At 36.1% G+C, this 26,587-nt stretch overlaps 1 protein-coding gene across 1 annotated transcript in view; it reads right to left on the bottom strand.

Annotated features, from left to right (window-relative positions):
• Positions 1 to 26,587, bottom strand: part of ATP8A1 (ATPase phospholipid transporting 8A1) — a 279,653-nt gene that overhangs the window by 82,248 nt on the left and 170,818 nt on the right. Inside the window, exons 26-27 of the mRNA XM_044681740.1 lie at positions 26,111 to 26,175; positions 921 to 1,093 (exon numbers count right to left, since the gene is read on the bottom strand). Of these exons, the coding sequence (XP_044537675.1) occupies positions 921 to 1,093; positions 26,111 to 26,175 (238 nt within the window). The remainder of the gene's footprint in view (positions 1 to 920; positions 1,094 to 26,110; positions 26,176 to 26,587) is intronic.

The following is a 26,587-nucleotide window of genomic DNA, read 5'->3' as shown; positions in this document are numbered from 1 at the left end:
GAAATCAAAGAAAAAGGAAGAAGACATATATGCACAAAAATATTTATAGTAGCTCTTTTTTGTAGTAGCAAAGGATTGGAAATTGAGGGGATGTCTGTCAATTGGGGAATGGTTGAACAAGTTCTGGTAAATGGTTGTAATGGTGCCAAAAGAAATGATAAACAGGGTCATTTCTGAAAAACCTGGAAAGACTTTTATACAAACTAATGCAGAGTGAAGTGAGCAGAACCAGAAGAACATTATATATGCTAACAAAAATATTATATGATCATCAGCTGTGAAGAACTAAAGCATTATGAGTAACACAAGGATCCAAGACAACTCTATGGGACTCTCAATGAAAAATGCTAACTACAGCCAAAAGGAAACTGTTGGAGTGTGAAAACAGAACAAAGCATTTCCTTCATGAGTTTTTTCTTTTATCTGTGATATATCTATATATCTATATCTATATCTATATCTATATCTATATCTATATTTATGTGTTTTGTCATGATGTAGGGAAAATGGAAATTTGTGTTGCATAACACACTGATATAACCTAAATCAGATTATTTACTGATGTGGTGAGGGGGGAGAAGAGGGAGCAAGTGAGAGAATTTGTATCACAAATTCTCAGAAAGTAATTGTTGAAAATTGTTTCTACATGTAATTGAAAAGAGTCAAAGGCAGAGAACTATTTAAAAAATAAAATATGGTTAAATGTAAACAAATTCTTAACTCTTTAGTAAACAGATTTGAACAATTCTCAAAACTAGTAATTTATGTATAGAAACAGGTAGTTTTTAAAATTAGTGAAGTTTAACAATGAGTGCTTTGCAAGCAACTCCTGAATAAACTCACATGAAGGACATTTAAATAGAAGATGTGAAGGACACATTTTACTGGGTGGCTTCTCATATTAAGAAAAACAAACTTACCTGCAACAAATAACAGCTTTGCAGGACAAAGCTAAGTCCAGGAAATACTGTCTCACTCCAAATGTTAAGGCATACTTCAGAGTTTTGCCATCAATTATTAGAGCAAAATCATTCTCCTTCCTGAGAGCATCACCAAGGGTAGTACAGTGATGACTGAGAGTTTCTCTTGTTGCCTATAAATAAAAGAAATAAACACTAAATTATTGATTCCTAGATATTCTACTCAAAACATTAAACATATATTTTTTATCACAAATGCAACAACTTATGTTTTAGTGCTTTTTGATTTTTCAGAGTGCTTTGAGGATGTGATTTTTTTCCTTATAAAATGACATTTAAAATTTTATTCTTTTAAAATCTGTCTACCTACTCTTTTCTACTAACTATTGAATTATCCTTTATAATAAGGAATAAAATAAGAAAGAGAAAGGAAGGAAAGGCAGTTCAGCAAACCTAATCAACACAAGAACAGTCTGACATTCTATATGATGGTCTATGTCTACAATTGCCCAATTTTGGAAAAAGGAGAGAAAGGTGCATCTTCTCTTATTTTGAGGGACCATCTTTAGTCCTTCCAGATAGAGTACTCAGTTTTAGATTCTTTTGCTCTTTCTGTTTACATCTTTGTAGTCACTGTGTATATTGTTTTTCTGGTTCTGCTTCCTTCACTTTGTAATAATTCACATATGTTTTCTCTTGTTTCTCTCTGTTCTTCATATTTATTATTTCTTACAGCTCAGTAATATTTGATTACATCTTTGTACCACAATATATTTGGCCAAATACCAGTTTATGGGCTATTCTGTTTCCAGTTCCTTGCCACTACGAAGAAGTACTACTACAAGTATTTTGATATACATGGAGTTTTTATTTCTATCTTGCATCTTCTGGAGTATATTTCTTACAGGGGAATCTCTGAGTTCACCTATATATTTTACTTGAATCTCACAATTTTCTTAACAAGTGCCTTTGCTCCTCTGATAGTTTTGTATGTGATATAATTGTTTTAAGTAAGGATTAAACATTTTATTATCCATGTAGTTAATTTGTCATTTTTATTTATAACAGGAGGAAATGGAGATGTAAATTTTCCCTAAATAATTTAGTTGATTTGGAATGGGTTTCTTTACTTATATTTGAATACAGTTACAATTGGTGTTCTTGAATAATAAAAACACTTTCAACAAAATGAACTACATGAAGTGTGATGATCCAACTTCCCCCATTCTGCACCCCCACTCAAGTCTGTGCTTTTTCACACTGTATGGTATGGAGCACATATTACTAAGAATGACGTCAAAAGCTGTGCTTAAAGTACTATTCTTTTGTAAACTACGTAGCTCACAATTGCAGCCTCCTTTCCAATTTTTTTTTCAGCCCCCAAAAAAGAAAAAATAAAGCCCTGTTGTTATTTTTTAAAAGTACAGTGAAGTAGGTTAGGAGACAATGCCAATAAAATATGAATTAAGATTTGGATAATCTACAACAGACTATCTGCATTATAAGTGGACTGGGTAGAATTTAGGTGAAACTTATTAGACAGGTATTTTTAAACCCAAATTTTATGTACTGCCCTCACTGAGGTGTAGCTTGTGTGTATAGTAGAAATAACCATTGAATTAGAGGCAGAGGGATTAATCTTGAGTTTTAGCTTTTACTAAATCTGACTTTGGGTAACTGATTTTGCTTCTCAAGTCTTTGGCTTCCTTATCAGTATAGCGAAGAGGCTGGACTGAATAAGAAGTTAGGCGGCTCAATGGATAGAGTGCTGGACCTGGAGTCGGGAAGATCTGACCTCAGACACTTATTAGCTGTGTGACTTGGACAAGTCACTTAACCTCAGTCTACCTTAATCCACTAGAGAAGGAAATGATGACCCACTCCAGTATCTTTGCCAAGAAAACCCCACAGGCGCAATTGAACGTAATGGACTTCTGTAATAGCAGCAATGCAATGACCCAGGACAATTCTGAGGGACTTATGAGAATGAATGCTATCTATATCCAGAGAAAGAACTGTGGGAGAAGAAACACAGAAGAAAAACATTTCCTTCATAACATGGTGATGGGGATATGATTGGGAATGTAGACTCTAAGGGATCACCTTAATGCAAATATTAATAATGTGGAAATAGGTCTTGATCAATGATACACGTAAAACCCTGTTGAATTGCTCAATGGCCATAGGAGGGAAGGAAGGAAAGAATATAAATCATGTAACCATGGAAAAATATTCTAAATCAAATAAACAAAAAAATTAATTAATTTTAAAAAAGAAAAGAAAACCACACAGACAGTATGATCCACAGGCTCACAAGGAGTTGGATATTACTGAACAATAACAACAATGGACTGGATGACCACTAAGGTGCTTTATCATACTATCTTTATGATCAGAAGGAAATAAATAATCCTTAAATATTTATGGATGACGGATAGTTTCATACGATTGACTTCCACTCTATGGCCAATTCTATGGAAACCATTCTTTCAACAGTTTTATAAATCAGTGGTCTTTGGTCCCTCAAATTTTTCCTTATTTTCAAATGAATACAACAACTAAATTGCTCATGAGCCTAGAAAAACTTGTAATTATTGTCAAGCATCAGCCATGAAGCTAAAATAAAAACCAGGTAAGTCACAAATCTGTGTGTGAATGCCCTCATTAATTAGCTGTGGGACATATCTAAGAGAAAGCAGATTCACTCTTCCTAATTTTTTTTCTCTCTTCTAAGACTTTCTCTAACACCTTTTGATTTGCTAAAGACTTTTTTATTTTTGGCATCAATGTACCTGGGTCTTCTTGGTGATTATCACAGATCATCAGAAATCAAAAGGTGTCAGGAGATGTAACAGAGAAGAACAACATTTTTTGGAAAGGTGAGTAAGAAAATTCTTTCTAAAATGAATTCTCCCATTAGTCCACCAAAGGTGATATACAGAAACACACACATATACAAATGAAAATATAAGAAATATTAATTTAGTTTTTCTTTGTAGAATTAGCTTTGTTGGCTATGCATTATTATGTTTTCCCCTTATTTTTAAAATATGTATTAAAATTTATTTTATTTATGTAAATTTATTACTTTTCTCTAAGACTTGAGGCCATACTTTATGACCATATGCATTGAAGCTTATCTCCTGGAGTCAGGGGCAAGTTTATTAGTACATGTTACTCTATTTTATTTTTGTCTCCTAAAGGGAGAAATGTTTAAACATTTGAACTTGACAGCGTGTGAAAGTGAAATTTCACAAATAAGCTAAAATAAAATAGAAAATGAGCACAAGAACATATAGTACCAAAGAATGAAACCACCACTTCTCCCTCTCACTTCACCTCTCTTCTTCTTTCCCTTCCATTTACAAATCTTTTTAGGAGAAGAAAATAGTATCTGTTGTTACAATCAAATTTCTGCATTGTGAGAGATCAGGATGATTCCATGTTGCTTCTGTAAATAGGTAGAAGGGTGGTCAGAGAGTCAGTCACTGAGAGAGGGTATGTGGTACCTCTAAGCCAGTGAATAAAAAGACCTGAGCTGTTCATCAACCAGTGGTCAGACCATAAATCAAAACCGAGTTGTTAGGACTTAAGCTGGTTGGTTGGCAACAATCTTTGTTCTAGTCAGATTTTTAGATTTAGATTTTATTTTTTAGATTTAGATTAAATGGTTCTGGAAGTGGCACAAAGGATGTCATCCAATAAAAATGTGATTTTAAAAAGTGGTTGATTGTCTAATGTGAGCCAAGAATAAAAGGGCAGTCATGTGCTGCAATGTACCCAAATATAAAAAAAAAAAGAACTTGGGAGAAGGTTGACCAACATGTTGGGCAGGTCTGCTGGGGGCAGATTGATGAAACAACATGGACAATAATCCTACATGATGAGAAAGATTATGATTATATTGTGGATTATGATCTGCAGACATCCACAGAAGTGTTAAACTTCTAGAAGTTCTCTCTTTAATACCAAGATGATCATTTTCCACAGGTGAGTCAATAAGCATTTTTAAGCACATATTACATCCATGCCAGGCTCTACTAAGTGCTGGGGATTCAGAGAAAGACAAAAGACAGTCCCTGCTCTCAAAGAGCTCAGAGTCTTATGTATTCTAATCTTTTCACCTTGTGGAAATTATTCCAAGTTCTTGGGGAAACACAGCTGCTCTTTATCAGTTCTTTAATATAAAATCACACTGCATAAAAATCAACTTCTGTGCTTAGTTTTTGCTAATTTCTCATGGCAAATATTCTGTCATCCATACGAGTGATTTTTTTTCCCCCTTCCTTTTCATGGACTAAGGTCCATGTTTTCATCCTGTTATCTGTATATAACGCATATTTTTACATCTATTTATATGTGTACACACATATACGTGCATAGATATATGTATATATCTATATAGTCATATATGTAAATGAACATAGGAACATACACAGATAACTGAACTTCAAGCTTTGTTAGTCATAGATATTTTTTTTAACACTTCTGAAATTGAGGTTCATTCATGTGGAATTCTCTATGCATTTTCCCATAGGTTACAATTTGCTTTTGGAATCAATAAGATGTAAGAAATTACTTTTAGTACAGTGTCAATAATTTTTAAAAATAAGGAACGACTCTTTGCCTCTTTTGCTGGCTACTCTTTCTTTCTGCCAAGGTGTCCTCAATGCCCCACCACATGAAATGCAAAATAAATGAAATGAAATTAAACTTTCTCTTTTACTTCTAACAGCACTGATTGCATTTGTGCTACAACTTTTCAATTTTATATTATAATCATTTTCATCTTTTGTAATCAACTTTATTGAATATTTTTTGGTAAAAAACTATCCCCCTATCCATTGTTGCGAAAGGCATGCCTTCACCTCTCTTTTAATTTATGTCATGGTATTTAATATTGAGACCACATACCCATTTGGTTTTGTGCAATATGATGTGAAATGCTAGCTTAGGAATAGTTTCTGTTTATAGCATTCAGAGCAAGTTTGTAGAATTCTGAGTTCTTATATCAATAGACAAAGTTATTAGATTTATTGCATACTCGTGCTATATTTTTTGCCTATTTATACTTTTCTTAACATTGAACCAACCACATGTTCCTATAATAAATCCAATTAGGACATAGTGTATAGTCCAATTAGTATATTAAAATGAGGCAAACAGAGGTTAAGTGATTTGCCCAGTCACACAGCTTCCTGACTCCAGACCCAATACACCATCCATGTTGCCATCTATCTTCCCCTAACTTCTGAGATTTTTACTATCATTCCTTCGTATCTGAGCTTTTTCTTTCTGATCCTTTGTGGTATTTTTTCCCCTTTGATCTAGAAGCTCTGGATTTTTGTCTATGTCATTCCTGGATGTTTTTTACATGGGGTTTCTTTAAGAAAGTGACCAATGGATTCTTTCTTCTTTTACTTTGCCTTAAAGTTCTAATAGATTTGGGAAATTTGCTTTAATGATTTCTTGATACATGGAATTCAGGCTTTTTGTCTGGGCATGGCTTTCTTAGAGCCAGATGATTTGCGAATTTTTTCTTCTGTTCTGATGTTCTATTTTTTCAGTCTTTTTACCATTTTTCCCCCCTAAAATTTCTTTTTGCCTCACTGAACCATTGCATTCTATTTGTTCATCTGCTTAAAAATAAAATACCAAACTACTAGGTAGGTTTACCTCTTGGACTTTTCTTAATATATAACTTTTTTTTTCATTAAACATATATATTTTTTCTGTTTACTTGTATCTTCAGCATTATTTTCTATATTGGCACTTGGTTCTGGGTTAGTTTCCCCCACTTCATCCCTACCTCCACCCCAAATTTAAGCCCTCATCCTCCTGTAGGGGACTGGCAGGCCCTGTTTGGTTCTGCCCTCTTTGTAGGTTGGATGCCATTGCTAAGTCAGGATGGGGTGGTTGATTCCAGGCTCCACACTGTCACAATCCCTGGTGTTTGTCTTCTTGCACAGTCTCCAATCAGGAGTTTGTTCTGCCTCCTGCTGTCATCCTGACATACCTCAGTCTAAAGTGCTGGCAATCTTTTTTCAGTACTTTTACACATTCCTTTACAGGGAAGCCCATTGTGAGTACAATCGCAGATCAAACCCTCAACGATGAAATCTGACATCATTTTATAGTGAGATAAAATGGAAGCTCTGATCACAGCATGCAAGTTGTCATGTTAATTTTGGCAAAGCTGGGCTTGGTGAAGTTGGAAGCAACAAGAGACTGGATGTACCAAGAAAATGTTAGGCCATCCAAGAGCTCTGTTTTTGATGACCAAAAGAGTAACCCTGCAGAGAGTACCCACATCAAGCCAGCACTTCTGTTCTTGCACTTCTGTGAAATATTCAGAGTTTTCCCTGCAAGGCTTCTGGGATAATCTTAATCAAGAATACAGCCAGGAAAGGTCTTAAAAGAAAAAGTATAAATGCAGCTAGAGGAAAAAATAAAAGAAATGAACATGGATGGGGTTGTCTTCCTATCCAGGGAAGAGAAGAAATAGGAAATAGTCAAGATTATAAGTAAATGGTTTAAAAATAGGATGCTTTGACCATTTTTCCTGTAAACTTGTTTTGGATTCAGCTGTTGAACTCTTTCAACAAAAAAAGGGAAAAAAAGGGAAAAAAATCCTGAAGTAATATGTACAATATAGGCTAGACTATTGTAAAATACCAATTGTCCTGCCTGCTTCACTCCATATTCTACCTTGTCAAGTTTTTTGCACCCTCATTAAAAGAACATCCTAAAGTTGGCCTTTTCAGAAAATCCTGAGAAGAGCTGATTGTTTTGATTGTCTACTTTGTTCTGGTTATTTTGGATAGGACATCCCCTCTCAGTATGATGAAGATATCAGCATAGTATTATGTTAATATATTTTCCTCCATATTCTTACATTGGCTTAATGTTTCTAGTAAGCTGATACCTGGTATGAAGCACAATCATCCAATCGTCTGGCAAGATCAAGGTACAGTGGCAACCATTTCCTCCCTCTAACTGGACACTAAGATTTCATTAGCTTTTTTTTTGGTTGCCATTGTTACCGACAGATTCATGTTGAGATCACAGTCCATTAAATTCCTAAATCTTTTTCACAGAAAATATCATCTAGTCATGTCCTCACCTATTCCTTACTCATGAATTTTATTTTCTGAACCCAAGTCTAGCATTTTACATTCATCCCTATTAAATTAAAGGCATTTTTTTTTAAGTTTTGGTCCATCACTCTATCCTTTAGAATGTCAGAAATTTCAAAGCAGGAAAAGAAATATGAGGAATTTAAACTAACTTGTATATTTTATTTGCCTTTTGGTGGTCTGTGCCACCACCTAATCATCATTTAAGACATGAGGTATTTGCAAATTTATGGCCAAATAATGTTTCTCTCTCTTCTCCTCCAAGATTACAATCTCCAAATATTCACACTCCAAAGTTATTACAAATTAGCAGAACATTCCAAGGGTGTTCTTTATAATACCTTATGGCCAAAATCAAGTCTGAAAAATGTTAACATGTTCTTAAACAAAGAGTTATGACTCCCATAATAGCAATATGTGTAAACTATTGGACATTGCTTACTTTTCTACAATGTGTTACCTATTCAGCAGTCCTGTGAATAGTCCAGATTTGTTAAGTACAATGTCTAAGAATGAGGAACTCCAACTTTTTCAGTTTGATTCTCATATGAAGTGGTAGAGAAGAGAGAGAAGCAAGGAAGACATGACTGGCCGTCTAGGAGGAGGTGAAAATTATACTTACGATATGACGGTCCCCTTGGTAACTGCCTCAAACAGGATCACATGAAAAATGACTGAGCTTTATGCTAAAGAGACCTGGAATTGCTAACTTCCCAAATTATACCAACACACAACTTTTATAAACACATATAAATAGAATACATGAAATATAAAGTGATTTTTCCCCCCACTAAAAGCAAGGGTAAAGAGGAATTGACATAATGGAAAAAAATGGTCAGAGATCCTTCAACACAGTAAATAGTGGAAAAAAAAGTCAGAATTATTACGATGTCCTTCAAATGGGAGTATTTAACAAATATAAGTTATGTAAGATCATAAGATCAAAGATTTTGAGGCAGAAGGGCCTTTGGAAGTCACTTAGTCTAACTTCTGGATTTTACAGATGAGGAAATTAAGGCCCAAAGAGGCTACCTTTGGAATCAGGAAGATATAGGTTAGAATCCTAGTTCAGAAACTTACTAGCTTTGTGACTATAGGCAAGTCTGTGAACATTTATAAGTCTCAGCTTTCTCATTTATAAAATTAGAGATTTAGATTTGATTTCTTCCTGGGTCTCTTCTGAATATAAATCTATGATTCTAGGTTAGGAGATGGGAGATGGCAAAGCTGGTGTTCAAGGTGAAGTCCTCTAATATCAAATCCTGGCGGTCATTACATTCCACTAGTGCTGCTTCAAGACCCCTTTCCATTCTTAAACATGATGTAGGACTGCAGGCCAGTCTCCCTGCCCAGCTTTTGTTGTTTTAGGTAATGTCACTCCATATTTGCTATATCAGAAATGAAAACGTCTTAGTACTGATACTAAAACACCTTTGACTTTGAGGAGCTCCTGTGGTCTCTGGACCACTCTTCGAGAAGACCTGTACTGCTCTAAAGTTGTGTATACCCTTTGATCCATCAAGACCATCACTAGGTCTGTATCCCAAAGAAATAAAAAAAAAAGGCGGGGGTGGGGGGAGGACATATTTGTACAAAAATATTTATTGCAGCTCCTTTTGTGGTAGCAAAGAATTAGAAATTGAGGGGTTGTCCACCATTTGGGGAATGGCTGGACAAGTTGTGGTATATGATAATTATGGAATACTACTATGCTATAGAAATGACAAGTAGGAAGATTTCAGAAAAATCTGGAAAGACTTAAACAAACTGATGCAAAGTGAAGTGAACAAAATCAGAAGGACATTTTACACAGTGACAGCAATATTTCTTGATGAATAACTATGAATGAACTAGTTATTCTCAGCAGTGTAGTGATCCAAGACATTCCGAGAAATTCATGATGAAAAATTCCATCTGCCCTCTGAGAAAGAACTTGATGGAGTCTGAATGTAGACAGAAACTACTACTATTCCTTTGTTCCTTCGTTCCTCCCTCCTTCTCCTTCTCCTCCTCCTCCTCCTCCTCCTCCTTTTCTTCTCCTTCTTCTCCTTCTCCTGCTTCTTCTCATTTGAGATCACTTCCACAAAATGATCAACATGGAAAAGTGTTTATATATATAATCTATATCAAATTGATTACTTTCAGAGAGGGAGAAGGGCAGGGAGGGAGTGGAAGAGGGAAAGTCAGAAGGAAGAGAATTTAGAACTCAAAACTTAAACCTAGAATTGATTTTCATTATTTAAGAAATAACTTGACTATCAAGCACTCAAAGCTTAGATGGGTATCTATCTCCTCTATGCCTATTGCTCTTTGTAATGCCAAGCAGACCAGAGGAAGGCAGATAGAAAGAAATGGTTTTTTCTTGTGGGAATGTGTGGGTCCAAAAAGGTAAGTTCATACAACCTAGGGAAAAGGTTGTGTTTTGATGAAGTGCTATTCCTGGTAAGGCTCTATTCCAGGTGCATCGGGGATGACTCCTTATGGCAAACTGCTGGAAGGACATGGGTAGAACTAGGCACAGGATGAGTAGTATGCAAGGGTTGGGGTTTTTATCTTTGGAGGGAACATCTGCAAAAAGATGAGCTGGAGAGAAGACTGTGAAATGCTTACAAGGCCAAACAGAAGGGTTTGCATTTTATTTTTAATGCAGAGGGGAGCCACTGAATTTTGTTAAGCAGGAGAGCTGCATGACCAGACGGGTGCATTAAGAACTCAATTTGGCAACCAGGTGGAAGATTGGGCAGAGAATAAACCAAAGGCAAAGACACAAATTAGGATGAAATTACAAATCCATTTAATTAGGAGAATATTTCATGTGTGCACTTATCATGTGATACGGAGTATAACAGAATAGCCATTGGTGTTAGGTTCTTACCCCAATAAATACATTATTAGTTTCCTGAGGGCAAGGATCTGCACCAGGGCTTTACCATAGTGCAGTGCACACAGCAGGTGCTTAATAAACAGTTGATGTTTTATTATATTATATCCTCCCTTCATTCTGGTTTAGGAGGTAAAGTAGGGGTTATGAAAAAAAAAGGAAGAAAGCAAGAAGAATAAGGAAAAGGAGAAAGAGAAATGATACCAATACCATGAAATGATTTAAGCATTACTATGTGTAAAGGTTTTACAAAGCCTTCACGGTCATTATTTCCTATAATCCCCTAAATGCCTAAAATTTGAGCTTTGTGTTAATTTTTTTTTCACTGGTGATAGAATGACTCAAGTGCAGAAGGAAACATTTTCTCAGGATTTATGCTGGCATATATCCCGTTGAGCTACATTTTCCTGGAAGAAGCTGTTCTCAGTGTATAGCAGCACAGGCCCCTGAAGGTGAATAAATTATCCAGTTTAAGGCTTAAGGAAGGTAATAGTGAGGGCTAGGGCTAAACTGCTACTACCAAGAAAACAGCTTTAAAGTGTAAAGTAAAAGGGGGAGAAAAAAATCTGTCTACATTAGGGGTTCTTAACATTTTTTCATGGACCCTTTTGGCAACCTGATGGGGTATATAAACCTTCCTCAGAATAATGTTTTTAAATGCATAAAAATAAAATACATAGGATTACAAAGTGAACCAAGTAAATTGAAATCAGTTATCAAAAAGATTTAAAAGTCAGATTCATTGACCCCAGATTAAGAAACCCTCATTTATGTTGATTTACCACATTGGAGAGAGGAATATGAATTGGTACAATGGAGGAAGAACTGCAGTTGAGACATCCAGAAGACAAGAGGAGAGAAAATCTGAGCAAGTAACCAGTCAACAGTAATAATAAAACAAAACAAAAACTAGGGTTTCAAGTATTTCTATACAAATGCTCAAAGAATAAGTAATAGCAAGTCGATCTAGAGAATCTAATACAAAGAGGTCAATTTAATTTGATAGATATTACTGAGGGAGAAGAGCCATGATTAGAATGTAGTTCACATATATCTGAATCAAAAGAAAGAGGATAGATTCAAAAAAGGTGGGAGGTTTAGAGGAAGTGGGTAGCATTATTAAATTAATATAAATATATAATAAAACATAAAATCAATCAAACTAATTAAATTAATAAATAAAAAGCAAACTACTAAACTTTATTACTACATTAAGAATTTTAGAACATTATATCCAGAAGGTGCTCTTGAGTCCTGAAACCAGGGGGGAGAAACAAGGTGGGAAGCATTTGGGCACGTATTCAAGGAGAAGAATTAGAAGTGATTGTCATTGTTGTTGTTCTGACATTTCAGTCATGTTTAACTCGTTGTGTCCCCACTTGGAGTTTTCTTGGCAAAGATACTAAAGTGGTTTTCCATGTCCTTCTCCAGCTCATTTTGTGGATGAGGCAATGGAGGCAAACAGGGTTAAGTGACTTGCCTAGGGTCACACAGCGAGTAAGTGTCTGAGGCCAGTTTTGAACAAAGGAATCTAGTCCCTTTGTTCCATCCTCTGTGCCCCCTTGCTGCCCTCTGACAGGCTACCAGGGCAGAAAGAGAGAGGAAGCGAGGAGTTCACAAAATAGGACATCAAATTTGCACACACAGAAGTATGATATCACTTCCATCATCCTGTCATCTCTTGGAGCTCTATCTCAGCCCAAAGCACAGAACAGCTAATAATTGTGTGATTTACTTTAATAATAGTTTCATCCTTTTAAGTGTGCAGGAACCAAAAGGGAGATTTCCATTTTGGGGTAGGATTCTCCTGAACAAGGTGGGATTGGTTACTGGGGTAGAAATAATGGAAGAAGTATCCACTCCCTTCTAGAGTTTATGATTGAAAAGGAAGGGAAATATGGCCATCGTCTGACGTGTCTATAACTATATTTGGGGAGAACAGATCTCCAAGACTTCAGAAGAAACACTGGTTTCAGGTACCCAAGGAGCAAGACTCTTAATGGCAAAGTGACCCCAGGAGGAATGAAGTCTCTAGAATGGAATTCTTATGACATGAAGGGAAACAATTTTATGAGGAAGAAAAATAGGAGTTGTCTAGGGAGATGGATAAGATTGCATGGAGGATTCCAACTCAGACTTTAAAATTATCTGAACAAAAGATAAGTAGGAGGAAGGACAGATTACAGAGGATTAATTCAAATTCATAGCATGGTATTTACAGTAAGAATAGTATTGGGAATGCTAAAACTCAGAATAAAGTGAAGCTGTCAAGGAAAGCCAAGGACGATAAAATGTTTAAATTTTTTTTTTAAGCAACGCTGGGGGAAAAAAGTAGGGTCAATATAGGGAAGAGAATCCTGCTACCTGGGGCATATGAGATGATGAAACAGATAAAGTGTTTAATTTTTTTTTAGCAACACTGGGGGAAAAGGAGGGTCAATAAGAGAGTACTGCTACTTGGGGCATATGAGATGATGACAGTTGGAGAGAGGAAGTGGAGTTGCCAAATTCTTTTTTGCTTAGTTTCTCTGCCAAGGATGTTGACTTTTGAAAGGGAAACGATAAAACAAATACTTCTAATATAGAGTTGCCATCAAGCACTTTTAAGGAGTTAAATATTCTCATCTAATCTAATATTTCTAAGGAGAACACATAGCTGGCTTTAAATTTAAGTCACTTGGCCCAAAGTAAACTACATCCTAGGTAAGTGGAAGAACTCTAGTTGGCTAAATGGGATTTCTGAACTACTTTCAATCATGTTTTCTTTGCCATATTGTGGTAAAAAGGAGAGAAATTGCAGAACTGGACTAGCAAATGGAAAAAAATGCAGTCTGCAAATGATAGAATGAGTCCTGGGTGGATCATCACAAAAAAACCCCAAAACCCACTTGAAAGAAAATTTGTTGTCAGAAGTAGAACAATTATAGCTGAAGCCATATAAGAAAGACATAAGCCCAACAAAATACTTATGACTTAAAAGCGAAGAATGCCAATCTCTTGATGCACTCAATCTGTATCCTGCCAGCCTCCAAGTTCAGACAGAACCTATAATCTGCCCATGGGCTGCCTTTCTGAAATCCCAATCCAGATTTTCTTCCTGCTGCAGAGACTGCCAACATACCCCATCCTGGCCATCCTATCATCATCTAGTTGCAATAAACAGCTCTACTTAGTCCTGTGTGTGGGAGGGAGGGATGGGGGAAAATTAGTCTTCTCTCTGCCTGGGGCTGCTCCTAAATAAAGGAACTCCAGAGGAGCAGACTCTGTTGAAAACACCAATCTTCTTTTTCCTCCACTTCCCAACACTGCAAAAATTGGCATACATTGTTTCAGCCAGAAAACTTAAGAATGGAAGGAGCTGAGAAACAAGATGTGTGCGTGCATGCATACTTGGCTTAAAGGAAGAAAGACTAGAATTCCCCAAATATTAACATACTAAAACACTGAGTCAATTTAACAAGCTGAAAAGTATTATGAATAGATGTAAAGTCTTATATTTGAGCTAAAAATTTTTGCTTAACAAGTGGGGGAAGGCATGAATGCAGGGTAGTTTGGGGAAAAAAATCTGAGGTTTTGGTGAACTGTAAAGCTCCCAGTTAGTTAGTAGTGCAATTAGTAGTATAGCTAATTAAATAATAACTAATAATTAAATAAACACATACATAATTAAATAAATAGCTAAATAAGATGATATAATCATAAGTTATATGAAGATGAAGATAGACAGCTTCCAGGAATAAGAAAGGAGTCATCCTTTTTGTATTTTATTCTGGTCAGATTACAGCTGGGGTTTTGTATTTTGTTCTGGACATGACAGTTTGAGAAGGACCTTATATGCTGGAGAATGCTCATAGGCTGGCAACCAGAATGTTTAAGGGCCTCAAGTCATGTCATAAGAGGACTGGTAGAAAACACTGAGAATGTTTTACAAGGTAAAGAGATTTAGTGAGTGAATTACATCTGTCTCCAAGCACTTGGAAGAGGGATTAGACTTGTTCCAATTGGTGCCAGAATGTAGAAGAGTGGGTAAAAGTCACAAAAACAAATTTAGATTTCATTTGAGGAAAAAATTCCTAATAATTAGAACTGTCCAAAAAGTGGAGCAGGCTCCCTTGGGGAGCAATGGGCTTTCTTTCATTGGAAGTCTTTAATCAAAAGCAAAGGCTGGATAGCCACTTTTGGATTTCACGTCAAATGGAATTCTTTTGGGGGCATGGGCTAGGCTAAATGGTTGCTGAGGTTCCTTCTAACTTTGAACTTCTGCAGTTCTGTGCAATAGAGTTCCTGACGTTTTAGGGTGGTAAATAAAGCCAATGTCAGGCTTTCCCCCTTGGTATCAAGTCATTTGCCTTTGATTACTTTCAGAAAACAGGTGAATAATTGCATCATTTACTGTCAGAAAAGCTGCCTTGACTAATTGGGAATGCTTACCCATATCCAAACATAATCATGTCCCACCTATTTCACGGGTAAAAATTGAAAACAAAAGTTTCATTCAAATTTAATTCTTAGTTTAGGAGCTGCTCCAAAACTCAAGTACAGAAGACTTCAAAATTTATCACTGGGGTACCTGTTTTAAAATTTATTCCAAGTCACAGGATTATTGGTAAGAATGGAGGTTTAGAGGACTTAAGACAGGTAGGGAATGAACATTTCATATACCTCTAGGTGCCAGGTTCTAGGCTAAGTGCTTTTACAAAACACTTTACAGATATCTCATTTGACGCTTACAACAGAATCCTCAAGGCAGACAGAGGTTAAGTCACTTGCCCAGGGTCATAGAGCTAATAAGACTGGAAGACTCAGGTCTTCCTGACTCTAGGTCCAGTGCTCTCTCCACTGCGCCACCAGTTGTTTCTCTAAGTTGGCTGTAGCCAACCAGAGAGCTTGATCACCCATGATGAATTATTTGGGTCATAGTAACTTATAAAGGGAGGCTAGACTAAGGAATATCTGGACTGCCATAGGCATGAGTGAGGAATACATGCTAGTATACAGGCTAATAAAGTTGAAGAACTAAATAATTAAAGTATGACATTAAATAACTGGTTTGCCTAAATTTTTAACCAACTGTTTTGTTATAATGTTGACATGGCCTTAAATCATCAGATAATGGAAGTATATGGTTTGCTACATGCTATTTTTATTCTTTTATGCCATTTAAATTTTTTTCTACTCCACTTCTTTCCATTGTAGCAAAGTTGGCATTCCTCCCTGAGTTCTACTTTTAGTAAGCTTTGTGCCAAACAATATATAAGCAATTTTAACACTCTTTTCCTACTAACGCAAATGGCTAACCAGCCTTTTATATCTGAAAAAACAACATATCACCTTCTTTGTAATTTCAGTCCCAAAGAAAATGTCACATTTAACTTTATTCTCACAAGAAGTATTTTTTAAAGTACCTTTGCTCCTGAGGTTGATACATTAAACACACTTGAAGTTAAAATAAGATCTTAAATAAAAATTTCAATGCAAGAGTACCTACACCATTTTGCTTATAAAAAGAGGAAAAATCCAGGGTACCAAAGCGACAGTAACTCTAGTGAAGAAAATGCAGTGTTTTAAACATGCTGAAATGACTTTTCAAAGCAACATAAAATTTATAGTAAGAGACTTAAGGGGCATATCAAAACAAAACCTCGAGTAGCCCAACTTCTTTTTTTTTTTTTTTCCTTCTGGAGTCAAGTCAATAACTTGCTTATTCTGGATTCTATTCAGAAGTCATTCAGCAGGGGCTGGTTCCCCAGACAGTTAGACTTGACTGAATAATACTTACATATTGAACTTCACAGGGTGTAGATGACAACTTTACCATTTATGTTCTGAAAGGACTCATGCAGAGGGACAGCGTTTTACTTCATACATGGTACTTCTGGTGTCAAATTCAGATAAGGGCATTTCTTTGGTGTGGGAGTTGAAGATCACACCTTCCTGACCTACCATCCAGTGGGATACTGTCAAATGTGAGTTGTCTTTGTTAAGGGAGGAGGAACAACAATATAACAATCTGAAGTCCGTTGAAAGCCACCATTTACTTACTGAGCAGGAATAGTTGCTACACTTGCAACGGGCTCATCAGGTGGCAGTAAAAAATGGCCCCATTTGTCATGATAGTGTGGCAGGGAAAATGGGGTTGGGAAGTGATGGGCAGGGAGACAACCTGACATGCAGATTGGGAATTACTTGCACAGGACTCAATGGCTAAATGTGTTGTGGCTGAGAAGGGCAGAGAGGTTTCAGCTCCAGATTACATGAGCAGAATGGAAAACTGAATAGCAGGAGAAACATTGCTATTGGGTCTATATAATAATTTTTTTAAACTCTCACTTTCTATCTTAGCATCTTACACCGAGGATCAGTTCCAGAAGAGTGGTAAGGGCTGGGTTATGTGATTTGTCCAGGACCACCCAGCTAGGAAATGTCTGAAGCTGGATTCGAACCAGATCTGTATAACTAGTAGGTGAAAGCAAGTCTTCTCTAGGACTATTTTCCTTCAGAATCTTAAAGTCTGTTTGAACTTAATGGGGAGATTCTTATTTCTTTGACTCCCTTCTACAAACTTAAACTTAGACACTCAACCATTTCCTTGCTGTTCCTACCATCTGTTAGTCCACCCTGTTTTTACCCCATTATTTTTAAGGCACAAACAGCAGACTTCAACCCTTTTTAAACTTCTATAGGAGTGGGAGGAAAACTGCAGGGTCATTTAGCCAGCTATCAGGCATGAAAAAAAGTTTTGTTCCTCCAGAAATCACTTGGGCCAGGGTTTGAGGCTAGTTATAAATGAATTAACTAATGTAGGAGGAGCTGAGACAAGTTAGTGGTCTAGGTGCAGGATTCTGCCATCGAAATGAGAGGAGTCAGAAAATGTAAAAGAAAGGAAAAAAAAAGGGTAAAATTATCAAAGATCAGAGGAGGAGGAAAACCAAGTTGAAAATCATAAGCATGAAAGATAAATTTACAGGGTAGATATTAAAAACACAAGGGAACATGGCCACCAAAACATCCACACAAATCCAAGTATCTCTAAACAAATACTGTAAGACAAATGAAATTAAATGAACATTTGATAAGGTAAAGGAGCCTGAGGACTCCCCTGAGAGCTTGGAACAACAGCATAATGTTCTCAAAAGATTCAAGAGAGAAATAAAAATCATGAAAGCATAATTTATGGCATGTACAACAGAAAAGAAAAAACTTGAATCCATGGAGGTGAATCTCTAAATAAATGAAAGAGAAAACTGATTGAGAGTGCATATACACTAAAGGGAAAGGCAATTTGGGAACATAGAAACAAAAAGCACTAATATGGAAAAGGAAAGGAATAAGCATTTATATAGCACCTACTATGTGTTAAGCATTGTGCTAAGTACTTTACAAATATCTCATTTGATCTTCTAGAAGAGGTTTTTAATATTTAATTTTACAGCTGAGGAAACTGGGACAGACAGAAGTTAGGTTATATTTCCAGGACCACATAGCTAGCAAGTGTCTGACGTTGTATTTGAACTCAGTTCTTCCTGATTCCAGGTCCAGTGCTGCCTCAATATTATGATTTCTTTAAAGGCAAACTATACTGGTCTTGAAAACAGGATGCTTAGAGAAAAATTAAGTATCATAGGTTTTTCAAAAGAACTTTACAAAAGTTCTTTTTGTTACAAAAAAATTAGCAACCCCCCCCAAAAAAAACAAACCCCAACCCTGAACAACATAGTATAAGAAATAATATAAGAAACTATCTTATCTTTCAAATACAGAAAACAAAGTACAAATTAAAAGAATCCACAGATCATCTCTAGTAAGAGAAAAAACCCTATGCTGCAAACTCCAATATCCATAATGGTTAAATCTAACAAATACAATGACAAACAACAAAATATGCAAGCAATCAAGAGAAAAGGCCTTCAAATATAAAGGGAAAGAAATGCAAATAACACAGAAGTATTTTACTGGGAACTGTAGAAGAGAATGAAGTACTGTGTTGTGAAGAGCAGAGGAAGGTGCAAAACTAAGTGACAATAACATGAAAATCTAAGTTTCATCATTAATGAAAAACATGAATATTCAATAAAAGAAAGGTATTCAAAGTATTTCTAGAAAACAAATGGATATGATCAGATTATTTGCTTTGAAAACATCCAGGACAACAGAAACAGAAGAAAGGTAAATATAGCTACCAACATATAACTATTCTATACTCTATGTGGATGAGACTAAAAATATTTCATTCAATGAATACTCTTTAAGAAGGTCATAGATGAGAGGGTACTGAGAAGGGAACATAAGTGTTCAAAGGATCAAGAGTTAGGCTATTTATTACTCACAAGCACAAGAGCCTGTGGCTCCTTCGTCCTACATTCTTCTGTACCTCAGTCAAAGCCCATATCTCCAGGGTCTCTGATGAAAGCCTGAACTAGACTAGTAGTTAAATGAATAAAGAAAAAGTGATGACTGCAGAACAGGTATAGGTAGAATCCATAAAGGCTTGACAACTGAAATAAGATAAGGGAGTGAGAAGAATTGATAATGAATGCAAGTTTATAAACCAGGTTCCTCTCAAGAGAAATAGGAAAATATTGAATAAGCCCAAGTTTAGAAGAGAAACTAATGATTTCTGTTTTGGACATGTTGCAGTTGAGATTTATCGATCCAAGAAGAGATGTCCAGTAAGTAAGCTGTGGATGATGCAAGATTAGAGAGAAATAATTTTTTTTACCGTATTTGATTTATAATTGAAAAAGTGACAACATTTTAGTCTGCACCATAATCTTAAGGGAGCCCAAGATTTTGTATACTTAACAGTGTAGGTAAGGATTTCCTCTGAGAAAAGCCTTAAACTAAGTTAAAATATGCCAGATTCATAAGGGGTAGCCTTTTTGGGGCAGCTTGGACCTGTCATTAATTAAGGAAGCAACAAAACTTTTTTATAAGGGGAGGGAGCCAATTATAAATGTTTCTGATTTCTGTACTAATATGAATTTGAAATTAATCATATATATAGTTATAATCTGTAACACCATATCATCTTAATTCTTCTTGAAAGAGATCTTGTACCCTTTAAGGAAAACAAAAACAAAAACAACATTGCTTCAGCTTGTTGCTAAGTTTACAGTTCAGAATACTGAATTCTTAAGTTCTTATTTAAGCTTAGGTTTGATAAAATGTACATCTTTTTGGAATGACTGACTTAGGAGAAACATCTTAAACTACAATAGAAAGAGAAGAGCCTCATGAATTTTAAGGATGATTCCCAAATGAACACTACCTTGGGTTGTACCAAAGAAATACATTTCCAAAAAAGGGAAGGTAATAGTTTCATTCCATTTTGCATTAAAAAGGCCAGATCTGGAGTCTTGTGTTTCATTTTGGGTCTCAGATTGTAAAAGGAACACTGCTGAGCTGGAATAGGTCCAGTTGATGTCCTATGTAACTGAGGAGATTTAAAACTATCAGATGAAGAATAGTTGAAGAATCTGGGAATGTTTAACTTTCCAGAAGAGAGGATATGGGGGTCATGATAACAGTCTTCAACTATGTGGACTGTTATGTAGAGGAGGAGATTTAGATTTATATATCACCCTGCAGAGTCCAATTAGGATTAAGGGATTCATTATCTTTGTGTGGGATAGGGAGAGTGACTGGACCTGTAGTTTTATTGATCTAGAACAGGGGTCGGCAACGTATGGCTCTCGAGCCATATCTGGCTCTTTTGAGGGCCAGATATGGTTCTTTCTGCAGGAGCCATAAAGTCAATTTTTTTCAGGCACTGTTACAGGAGCGCACTGTGAGCACTGTACGGCTCTCACGAAATTACATTTTAAAAATGTGGCGTTTATGGCTTTCACAGCCAAAAAGGTTGCTGACCCCTGATCTAGAGGATTCCCAGGGAAGGAAACTCCTTCTACAATGCAGGTAGGCATCTTCTCTGCAGTGTTGAGAGAGCAGCCTAGAGTTCTGAGAGATTAAATATCTTATTCAGTGTCACAAATCCAGGAGGTATCAGAGGTTACATCTAAACCCAAGTCTTCTTATTGGAATGGCCAACTCTCTGTCTATTATTCTATTATCCCTGTATGACTTCGAGGTGTTTAGGAGAGTTATCATTTAACTAGTACTTTAAAGTTTACAAAACACCATCTTCACAACAATCTTGTGAGCTAGGTGGCAGAATGCTAAACATTTAACAAAAGACACTCAAAATGTGAGATTTTATTATTATTAGCTTTGTTTTATAGATGAGGAATCAAAGATTAAATGACTTGCTCATGGTCACACTACCAGCAAGTATCAGGGTGGTGGTTTCAGTGAAGGCCTTCTAATTTGAAGACCGGTTCTTTTCCCACCACATCATGTTGTGCTTCTCATCAAATTTGTTTCACAGCATAGCCAACCCTTGTTATTCTCACAAAAGCCTTGGTTTGCCTATTTGTCATTGGATTATTCATGTCACCAAGGAGGCAAAAAAATCACAAGGAAGCTGAAAGAAATTCTTTTGTTACTATTGTCAACATCTCTGTTCAGAAGCCCAATAGAAACTACAAGAAGAGGCTAGGTCTTCCTTTGAAAACAGAACAGTTAAAGTCCAAGGAAGGAATAAGGAAGACAGCAAACGAGGAAGCTAAAAGAAGAATAAAGGAAGCTGTGCATCACTCTAGAAGAGGGGTTTTTAACCTGGAGTCTAGAGACCCCCAAAGAGAGTGATTTCAATAGATTCCTGTATGGGGAAAAAGAAATGCCTTTGTATTCATGAACTACTCAATGAAATTTTGCATTTTATTCAATGATTTTTTAAAAAATGACTTTCAGAAGAGACCCATAGCTTCACTAAAGTTTCATTGGCTATAGGGGCCAATGAAACAAAAAAGTTTAAGCCCTGCCTGGGAGGTAATAATGTCCATTGTAGGATTGGAATGGGGAAAAACCAAAACAACTTGCCGACTAAATTGTCTGTGGAGTATATGACTACTTCATTCATCCTGTTGTGATCTCCCACACAAGAACTCGTGTTCAAACATAAGCACGAAAATGAACTGCAAAGCCAATTATAAATGTTTCTGATTTCTGTACTAATTTGAATTTGAAATTAATTAACAATATTTTAATAAATGTATGAACTATTTTTTGGGCATACTCCACAATTGCATGTGTGAAGTACATTATTCTTAAATCAGGAAAGATCCTAAAGAGGACTTTTTATTTTTTTAAATTTATCACCTAGAGAAATAGATTTAGCTTTTTAATTTTGTTATTAAATACAAAGCTATTTTGGAGAAGCCATATTTAGAGGAATTAAGTACCACTTATGGGAAGTACAATCCAAGTTTATAAAATTTCCTTAGCTTAGAAAAAAACAGTTACCTGTTATCATTATATCAAACTTCAGAGTATTGGGGGGAGAATATTTTTTTCTAATTACTTAAAATTTAAATGATATCTTATAGTATCTAAATTGTCCTATAAATCTCATTTGTGAAGAAAAAAGAATATGATTTTGTTCTGTTATTTATTAGTCTATGAAAGCATTAGTTATTTTCTGTCATGCCCTTAAAGGAGTAAATTACTTCAATGTTAATTACTCTAACCATGTGCTGATGGAATTTATCTTGTAGCATGATTATTTCAGGCAAACTTGAACACAGACAAGATGCTTTTCTTTGCCCCAGTAACAAAGAAAAATGCTTCAGCTGCAGGAATCCCAATAAGACTAACAACCTGCTTGAAATTTCAGCCATGAATTTTATGATATAAGATCTGAAGGATCTATGCAAAGTGATGTTTCCTTTCCTGCTGAGAAACAAATGAGTGCACCACTGTGTGCCTGACCCCAAACAGTGAGATTCGTAAAGTCACCACTTAACTCCCTGGAAGAAAAACCTTCTTCAAATAGCAGAGCTAGAGTCCTTGGCAGCCTAGGGCTGAACAAATTAGAACTAATCTATTGAGCCACAGAGCTTGCCTCTGTTTCTCCCTCTGCATACAGCAACTTAAGGATGGCAGGAGATTTCTAACCATTTCAGTTTTAAAAGTTCAGACAGGATAGATCACTGTCAAAAAATTTTAAATGGTTATATGTATATGTTTAAAAATTAAAGGAAGGTATTATTTGGTAAGAAAGGTATAATCATCACAAAATACCCCAAATTAGGAGAAGTTTAAAAGTCTGTGTTCTCTTGATACTTCCATTCACGTTTCCTTCAGAGGAACTATAGAGTAATTAGTTACTCTGATATGCTTTGAAGTCTTGATTTTTATAAATTTTGAATTACTACCCTGGAAGACTTAGATTGAAGGGAAAAAAACACACTTCTCTTTCTCTCACCATGTAGTTAAATGCATAGTTTTTGCCTCTCCCTACCAGGGATCCGAAGAAATATATGTCTTCAAAATCTCTCTCCTATTTGGTCCTTCCTTTGGATTCCCATTGCCACCTCACTATTTCATACTCTCTTGTTTAGATTATTTCAATAGCCTCCTAACTGGCCTTCTCTCTCTCTCCATTTCATTGCATCCTCACACGGTACTCTCTAGAGCAAGGCTCTCACTGTGGCCACTCCCAGATCAAAAAATTCCAGTAGCTTCAGAATGTCTATTAAATAAAGATCAAATCCTTAGCTTGGCCTTTAAGACTAGGAAAGAGAGATCAAAAGTGGAAGAGAAGGATAAGAAATGAAAGATAAGTGACTAGAGGGTATGACAGCCCCTAGCTACTTTCTGTGCCATCTGAGGGTTCCAAAAAGAATTCATGATCCTGAAAACTGTCAGAGAGCTTTGAAATCAGTGGCCTGACCCTATCCTTTCCCTCCTCAAAAACTTCCCTGACTTCTCAATCTCTAGGATAAAATACATTTAAGTCCCTCCATAATATGTCTTCCCTCTACCTCCAGCCAAGGGAGCCATATTTTATTCTATTTGTCTTCATGAAACTCTTGTATTCATGGATTGGACTGCCATCCCTGCCCCCCCAATTTTACTACCCCATCTTCTTTCTTGAGCAAGTGTCCCTGCACTTCCCAGAATGCCCTCCCCCCTTCAGTATCTCTGATTTCCTTCAATGCTCAATCTTTCAAGTCTCATCTTTATGTAGCTTTCTTGGATCTATTCCCCCATTCCCTTCAGGACCTGCCCCAGTTGTCTGTTTTCCCTATCTCAATTTTCCTTCAATTATACTTGTATCAAGAAGATCACAAACTACTTAACAGCAGAAATTATTTCATTTTGCTTTTTATATTAGCAAAGCCTAGTTCAGGACTTGGCATGTATAATAGGGGTCTAAAAAGAGGCTGGAGAAGCTGGAAGTGAAGTGAATGTGTTAAAGAGATCCTTCCTTGAGTATTGCAAAAGGGCAAATGGTATCCCAATGATCCAACTATAAATTAGGGAGTTTGATTTAGATTGCTAGCAACATTCTAAAATGTATTTTTAAAAATTTCTTCATCTTTAAAAAATTGTTTTTTTAAATTTATTTAATTAATTGATTTAGAATATTTTTCCATGGTTACATGGTTCATGTTCTTTCCCTCTCCTCCTCCCTTCCCCCTCTCAGAGCTAATGAGCAATTCCACTGGGTTTTACGTGTATCAACTAAAATGCATTCTTATGGGACAGTTTCTGACTACTTGGAAAGCAAAGCAATGATGACTAAAAGACAACATAAAGTCATTGAAGTTTAAATCATACTATATAAATCACAATTTCTTTTTTTTGGTTGGGCTACTATTCTGGTGTATTAGGGGGAAAGACTAGATATGGTATTAGGAGAATATAATATATGCTTTTAATTTCAACAAAACATTGATGGAGTCTTTCATGATGTAATTGTGGAAGAGATGGAGATGTCATTAGCATCATAATGAATTTAGAAGTAGATGACAGAAGTAATCAGACCCAATAATGAATGGGAGGTCCAGTAGACTGTTACCCAGCTCTGTCCCTACCACTTAGCAGAGTATCTTGTTTAACCAACTGAAAATGGTGAAAATAACACAGGCTAATCACTGGCACAGATGATGCCAATGTATAACATTCCAATATGGAAAGCTAAAATACTTAGGCCAAGTAGCAGCTCTTCAAGCAGAGTATTTGTGTGCATGTCTCCCCACATTGTTCCCTAGAAATTCCATTTCTTAACTTTGTGAATTTGATGATTGCCTTGTAAGACCTAAGAGTTGTTCTAATTTTAATTTCTCTTATTATCAGTGATTTAGAGAATGCTTTCAAGTGGTCACTGATAACTGCTAATTCTTCTTTTGAAAACTGTTCCCATCCTTTGACAATTTAGCTATTGAGGGATGATTCTTTTGGCAAGAGATTTTCATCTTTACTCCTTTTTCTTTTTCTCTGACCTCTTCCAAATGACCAAATTTCTCTCCATTCCCTCATATATATTACTTTATGCTGCCCTGAATGCTTAAATTTCAGCCATGAAAATAAATATTAGCCCCGATGCTAGTATTCATAAATACTGGCTGTGGACCAAATATTGAGGTTTCAAATTCAGGGTTGGTTTAAAACTTAGGACAACATTCTTCACTGAAATGTTGAAGACATTGTCCTAAGCTCTGGGCCAAATACTAAATTAGAAAGCACACTGTTTGGTCTAGAGCTAGTATTTATAAATATTACAACATGGGCTAATATTTATTTTCATGGCTGAGTGAGGCACCTAGGGCAATATAAAGAAATATGTGAATGTGTATAGGACAATGTTAATGCTGGAAAAAAATCATTAATAAGGAATAATACAGACATACATTTTCTTTCTCAGTTGATTTCATGATCGTTTACAAAAGGCAAACTCTATATTGGCATTCAAAGCTGAAACAGACACAGAATATTCCATAGAATTTTGTACTAATAGATACCGACTAGCGCTGTTCACTCGGCAACCCTCTGGCATAATGCTTTTATTATGCAGCTTTCCTGTCGCACAACATTAAGCAAATCATCTAGCAATTTCTTTTGGCTGTCAAAGAAGCAAAGATTGAATCCATTTACATTACTGCGGTTCAAAACAGTGTACATTACATTAGAGGAGTGCAAGGATAATAAGCGATTTTTCCCCTCACTAAAGGAAAATATTTTGCAGCCATACAGATATACCAGATTAAGAGTAAAATAAAACACTTTGCAAGATTATCGATCACAATGGCAAATTTGTAATTTTTACTTACATCAAGAGAACCTTCATTTATGACGATCATGCCCATGTTCTTCTTCAAGAGTTTGCAAGAGTGCCCTAAAACCCAAAAGACTGCAGATTAGGTGCCTGGTATGTGGTGAACCCTTGATAACTAACAGATGGCATCATTTTATAACTAAATCCGACTATTGGGAGATGTTTTGACATGGGTCCTGAGGTTCAAAGGAAACAAATTCAAATGATTCGGAATCTCTGAGGAACTCGGGCTTTTCACTGTGAAGGTGAGAAGGCTGAGGGCTGGTAAAGGAATAGTCTGAAAACATATCAAGACTATTTTATCTAGGGGATGGTGACCAGCTTTTCTCTACCTTCACTGGATGAGGCTCAGGAAAAGAAAATCTTCAATTGCTTATAGGAAGGACTGAGGCTAGACATAGGAATCATTTCCTGCCCATAAGAAGATGACTATGGGAAGTCATCGAGTTTTTTCTCTTCTGGAAATACTCAG

The sequence above is a fragment of the Gracilinanus agilis genome, chromosome 6, assembly GCF_016433145.1.
Source record: "Gracilinanus agilis isolate LMUSP501 chromosome 6, AgileGrace, whole genome shotgun sequence".
Lineage (NCBI taxonomy): Eukaryota > Metazoa > Chordata > Mammalia > Didelphimorphia > Didelphidae > Gracilinanus > Gracilinanus agilis.
Note: the sequence above shows the minus strand (reverse complement) of the source record. Positions and strands in the feature narration are given on the sequence as shown.